At 36.2% G+C, this 6,394-nt stretch overlaps 1 gene segment (V, D, J or C); it reads right to left on the reverse strand.

The window, feature by feature from the left end:
* Positions 1-453: 453 nt before the first annotated feature.
* Positions 454-3,310, reverse strand: LOC124390045. The segment is given in 2 exon segments: positions 454-861; positions 3,123-3,310. Coding segments are annotated over 2 exon segments (357 nt in total).
* Positions 3,311-6,394: the final 3,084 nt, after the last annotated feature.

Here is a 6,394-nt window from a genome sequence, read left to right on the forward strand (position 1 = left end):
ATGGTAAGAGGGATCTTTGATAATGCCCCTCGCCCGTTGCAGCTACCGTTTATTGTAAATGTTCTCCAAGGTGGGAAACTGAGTGCAATGATTCGTTGGGCAGTTTTTACCACCCTCTAAAGGGCTTTACAGTCCGAAGCAGTGCAGCTGCTGTAACAAACTGAGATGCAGTTAGTCAGGATGCTCTCAATGGTACAGCGGTAAATATTCTCTAGTATCCTGTAACACAGACGGGACTTTTTAAGTCTCCTCAGAAAAAACAGGTTATGCCTTCCTGATCAGGATAGAAGAGTGCTGGACTATATTTCTAACTTCTAAGGCAGTACTTATTACATTTTATAAATAAAAAAAATTTATTGTTTTGTCTCAAAGAAAATATTGCTAACATTATTAGAGAAAATGTTACATAAAATGCAAATAGAAACTGCTATCTAAACACTGAGCATCTTTGCATGGTTTATTGGCAATAAATCAAATCCCACCACAGCTCCAGGTGTTCTGGTGGGGAGGTCATGCTGATCAGATGAAGGTTTTTGTAGTGAAGTGAGCTGATCTACAGCACTGTGTAATAAGCTGCACAGTAATACACAGCACTGTCGTTTACTGAAACACTGTTTATGGTCAAAGAACCGTTTTTGCTCCCATCACCACTCAGTTTGATTTTGGTTGTAAATTCTGCCTCAGGCTTTAAAGAAGTAGCATAAATGTATCCCATGAATGTAAATCCTGTGTCCTGGCTGTGTTTGTACCACAGAATGCGATCATAGCTCGATACATTGTGTGCACATTTGATCTCAACAATCTCATTTAGATTTTTGATGAGATCAGGAGGAGTCTGAAATACAGAACAAACCCCAGAACCTGTGAAGAGAAAAATATAGCATTTACTTATAGTACACAAAATGAAGAAGTACATTTCCCAAAGTATCATTTAAAATAATAATAATTGTTTCATATAACACCTGAAATTAAATATATTCTTTTTTATATCAGTCATATTTACCTGTTAGAAACAATAGTGTTACAATTAAAGAGGTGAGAAGAGTGTACATGTTAAGTCTCTGTGTTGTAAAATCGAAAGAGTGACCTCCAGTCATCCATCATCTACTTAGGCAGTTCTGTTATATAATTTCATATATTGCTGTTTCTAATGAAAGAACTCCCTCTAGCTTATAGCATAGTGCACAGCAAAAGTCAAATGAGGGAGTGCGATAAATTTAGAGTGAGAGCTTTCAAGAAATGTACATGTTCATGACTTTTGACAAGAAAGATATTTGCATTGTTCTGCCCCCTATAGGTCTTTTTTTTTCTTCTTATAACTAAAATAGACTTTTAAAATATAGATCTTTAATAAGAGAATCATCATTAATGAGTGAGAATCCTGAGCCTGTCTGAGAAATACCAGTGGCCTACTCTGTATTTGTTACATTACTATATAAAAGGGCTCCCTGTAGTTGACAACATGAACTATATACTGTTAAGACATAACTTTATTATAAGCATGTCATGAATAATGGCAAACACTCATAAATTATCATAATGATAATATAAAGTAATACAACAATATTGACAGTAATTATCATGAGAGGGTGATATTATTGGATGTTATGACGTTATGTTATTTCAGGTGTCTCCATTCCATCCGGACTGACACGCAGTGTGATTTTGTTCAGCTCTGCCCTGTAGTTAACGTGTTCTCTCATGGTACAAAAATACACACCGCTGTCAGTATAATCCACCTCTTAGAGCTGCTCTAGGCATCTGTTCTGAATTGCCATAGGGCACAGTGAACACTATGAGCTCCATACTTTCTCCAGGACATCTGTTTATGAAATGCACTCATGGCTTGTGAGGAGTTTATTGTGGCTGATTGGCCCATTTTAACCCAAATTATATTAGACTGAAAGACATCTTTAGTCCCTGCGAATACACAATAAATATACTGTAGTGTTTTGAGCAACTGATTTAATCAATGTGAATTTGCTTTGGATAAACTTTCCAAACTCTGAAGTGCCATATGTTGGAAAGTACACTATTAGCACCATACTTACATTTATGACATTTGGTGAAGTGAGCAGATCGGGGCCCAGCAGTGGCAACTTGGTTTTGCTGGGATTTGAACTCATTTCTTTCTGGTCCAAAGTCTGGTGCCTTAACCTGTGAGCTACCACTTCCCCATACACTGTCAATGTGACACTCTTGGTATGTAAGCTGATTATTGTAGCAAAATGACCCATTTTTGCACAGATTAGGTTGGATTGGACAATGTTTGCGCCATCAGCTCCTATGGATGAATAACAAATATTAGTGTTCTTCTGACAAATGTGTCTCAGCTGATTAGTCTCCTCTTTTGATTGACAAACATGTACAGCAGTTAGATCATTATAATGATAATCATTTTGGTGATTAGCAGAGTAGTTTTAGTTCAACTGAGTGACTGAAAAACAAATGGAACTCTAATAATTGGGATTTTTTCATAGCAAAGCTACAGACTTGCCTACAGACAGAACTAAGACTGTGTAAGATTAATTAGAGCAGTGATCTAAGGTGATATCATACAGTAGCTTCACCCACAAAGAGGGTGTATAAACTAATGTTAGTTTTAGGAAAAGTTTAGGTATATGAAAATAACTGAACAACTCTGTGTTGTTTATTGGCACAAAATCAAATCCAGCTGCAGGTGCTCCTGATTTAATCAAATAAAGGTTTTTGTAGTGAAGTGAGCTGATCTACAGCACTGTGTAATAAGCTGCACAGTAATACACAGCACTGTCGTTTACTGAAACACTGTTTATGGTCAAAGAACCAGTTTTGCTCCCATCACCACTCAGTTTGATTTTGGTTGTAAATTCTGCCTCAGGCTTTGAAAGAGCATTTAAAATGTATCCCATGAATGTAAATCCTGTGTCCTGGCTGTGTTTGTACCACAGAATTTGATTATAGCTCGATACATTGTGTGCACATTTGATCTCAGCAATCTCATTTAGATTTTTAATGAGATCAGGAGGAGTCTGGACTACAGAACAAACCCCAGAACCTGTGGAGAGAAAAAAAAACATTTAGGCCTGATGCTGTTAGTTATATACTTAAAAAAAAGATTATTATATATTGGAAATATTTACCTGGAAGACACAGTAGTGTGACAGAAAATATGATGAAAGCATTGATCATGTTGGACTTTTGTGCTGTGTGTATGTGAGTCTACTCTGCATTAAGAGGCAACACAAGTACTCCATCCTCTTTTTCTTTTCTTCTGTGGTGTAACACTGATATGCCACTCGAATCTAAAGGGCTCACCCTAGCGGGAACAGCCAAGAACAGCTAAAATGCAGTTCCAGGGAGCAGCACTCTTCATAAGCGAGTGTGCCATAAAGACATTGTCCTGTGTACATTGAAAGCTGTGCAACTGGTGCTATTTTGTTGATGTGCTTTACCACGTTTGTGATTTCATCATGGACAGCAAGTTATAAAAAATAGCAAAAGTGAAATTCTGTGTGCAACTTAACAAATCTGCCACAGAGACGTCTGACATGATTCAGAAAGTTTACAGCGATGCTACAATGAGTTGTTTGAAGTGTTTTGAGTGGAACACACTTACCAAGAGCAGAAGAACATCATTGGAAGATGACAAGGTGCTAACCCAGGAGTGAAAGGAACACAGCATCGAAGTCTGACAAGAACTCGTCACATCAGCATGCCAGGAATGAACTGTCCTTCATGTTGAGGATTATTAGTAACACACCTCATATATAACATTTATGTACTACATTTATGCAGGAAGTACATACACACAATTAAATGTTAAATATATTAAAAAAACATAAACATAAAATATACAAAACATGTGTTAGGATGAATGAGCTTAGCACACTCGAGTAAAAAATACATCTACAACTAATTGCCCCATCATCACAAACCTATTTTACAAACATAATCTGTTTTTTGAGCTTTGAGCTTATATCTAAATGTGTTTCACTGATTTCTGAATTAATTCAGGTGTCTAGTCAATAAACTTTTAGATATCAGTAATAAATACTGGTTTTGTACATGTCTGTAAAATAACAAAAAATGCACAGATGCTTTGAATCTCCTTCTTGTTGCTCTTGAACACCACTTTAACAGTCATGGCTCTTTTGCACTAAACAACTGAGAGTATAATGTTACCTCAGAAATGTCAGAGTGTTCATTATTATCATTGGCTGATGGAAAACATGATTATGATATTTAATAAATGACACAAAATAAGAACACATGAAACCCTTCCAGACTCCACATAGGGTAAAATAGACTTAAAGTTTATTAGAATTTGTTGCATCATACTGCCATCTTTAGGCGTCTCCAATTCTGAGACCCCCAGTGTGTTTTTGTACAGCTCTGCCCTGTAGCTATAACACTGTGTTCACTCACGGCACAAAAATACACAGCACTATCATTATAGTCCACATTATTTACTGTGAAAGAGCCGCTCTCAGGATTTGATTTAGTCACTGCAAATTTACTTTGGCTGAACTTTCCAAACTCTGGAGTGCCATATGTAGGAGAGTACACTATGAGTTCCATACTCTCTCCATTATACTGACGATACCAATACATTCGATCGTAAGATGTACCCTTGGTGTGTGAGCAGTTCATTGTGGTTGATTGACCCTTTTAAATCAAGATTTCATTGGACTGAGAGACATCATTTGCTCCAGCAACTCCTGTGGATAAACAACAAATATTATCTTCCTCTATTCACATATGCTTATCAAATGTTTATTCTTCTATTTTGATTGTTATACATATACAGCAGTTATATTACTACAGGGGCTTTAAAAAAAATATTACCTGTAATACAGTAGAGTGACTGAAAAATTAATAGAATTATAACCATGGTGACTCTTGAAGAAAAGGTTAATGACAGAAGTAGGACTGTTTATGATAAATAATTTTTTTTTTGTATGATGTGATGTCATAACTCCACCCACAAAGTCAGCGTCAATAATCCCTCTTTTATTTTGCATGAATGACGATCACTCATTGAAGTGACAAGATTGAGGTACACAAATAATTTTTTATATAATATAATATATAATATGAGTTATTGACTGTTTATATTCTGTTTATAGATTTGCTTTGATGTCATGAAGATGTTTGCCATAAGACACTATAACTCTTGGTTTATATTGAAAACATGTTTTTAAAAAGGAAATGTTATCATGATGTGCCATTGCTCAGGTCAGTGACATCACATTGTAATAAATGCACATTTTTAACGCACTATATATTACATTTTATTAATAAAAATTAGATTTGTCAAAAAGATCATATTCCTAACATTATTAGAGAAAATGTTATAATAAATGCAAATAGAAACTGCTATCTAAACACTGAGCATCTTTGCATGGCAATTAATCAAATCCCACCACAGCTCCAGGTGTTCTGGTGGGGAGGTCATGCTGATCAGATGAAGGTTTTTGTAGTGAAGTGAGCTGATCTACAGCACTGTGTAATAAGCTGCACAGTAATACACAGCACTGTCGTTTACTGAAACACTGTTTATCGTCAAAGTACCGTTTTTGCTCCCATCACCACTCAGTTTGATTTTGGTTGTAAATTCTTCCTCAGGCTTTAAAGAAGTAGCAAAAATGTATCCCATGAATGTAAATCCTGTGTCCTGGCTGTGTTTGTACCACATAATGCGATTATAGCTCGATACATTGTGTGCACATTTGATCTCAGCAATCTCATTTAGATTTTTAATGAGATCAGGAGGAGTCTGAAATACAGAACAAACCCCAGAACCTGTGGAGAGAGAAAAACATTTAGGCCTGATGCTGTTAGTTATATACTTAAAAAAAATGATTATATATTGGAAATATTTACCTGGAAGATACAGTAGTGTGACAGAAAATATGATGAAAGCATTGATCATGTTGGACTTTTGTGCTGTGTGTATGTGAGTCTACTCTGCATTAAGAGGCAACACAAGTACTCCATCCTCTTTTTCTCTTCTTCTGTGGTGTACCACTGATATGCCACTCGAATCTAAAGGGCTCACCCTAGCGGGAACAGCCAAGAACAGCTAAAATGCACAGTTACAGGTAGCAGCACGCTTCATAAGCGAGTGTGCCAAAAAGACATTGTCCTGTGTACACTAGGAGCTGTGTATTTTGAGGATGTGCGTTACCACGTTTGTGATTTCATCATGGACAGCAAGTTATAAAAAATAGCAAAAGTGAAATTCTGTGGGAAACTTAACATATCTGTCTGACATGATTCAGAAAGTTTAAAGTGGTTTTGAACCACTGTCTGTAAAATAAAATAAAAAATGCACAGATGTTTTGAATCTTCTTCATTTTGCTCTTTGCACTTTAACAACCTTGACTCTATTGCACTAAACAACTAGGAGTAT

The sequence above is a fragment of the Silurus meridionalis genome, chromosome 8 (genome assembly GCF_014805685.1).
Source record: "Silurus meridionalis isolate SWU-2019-XX chromosome 8, ASM1480568v1, whole genome shotgun sequence".
Classification (NCBI taxonomy): Eukaryota; Metazoa; Chordata; class Actinopteri; order Siluriformes; family Siluridae; genus Silurus; species Silurus meridionalis.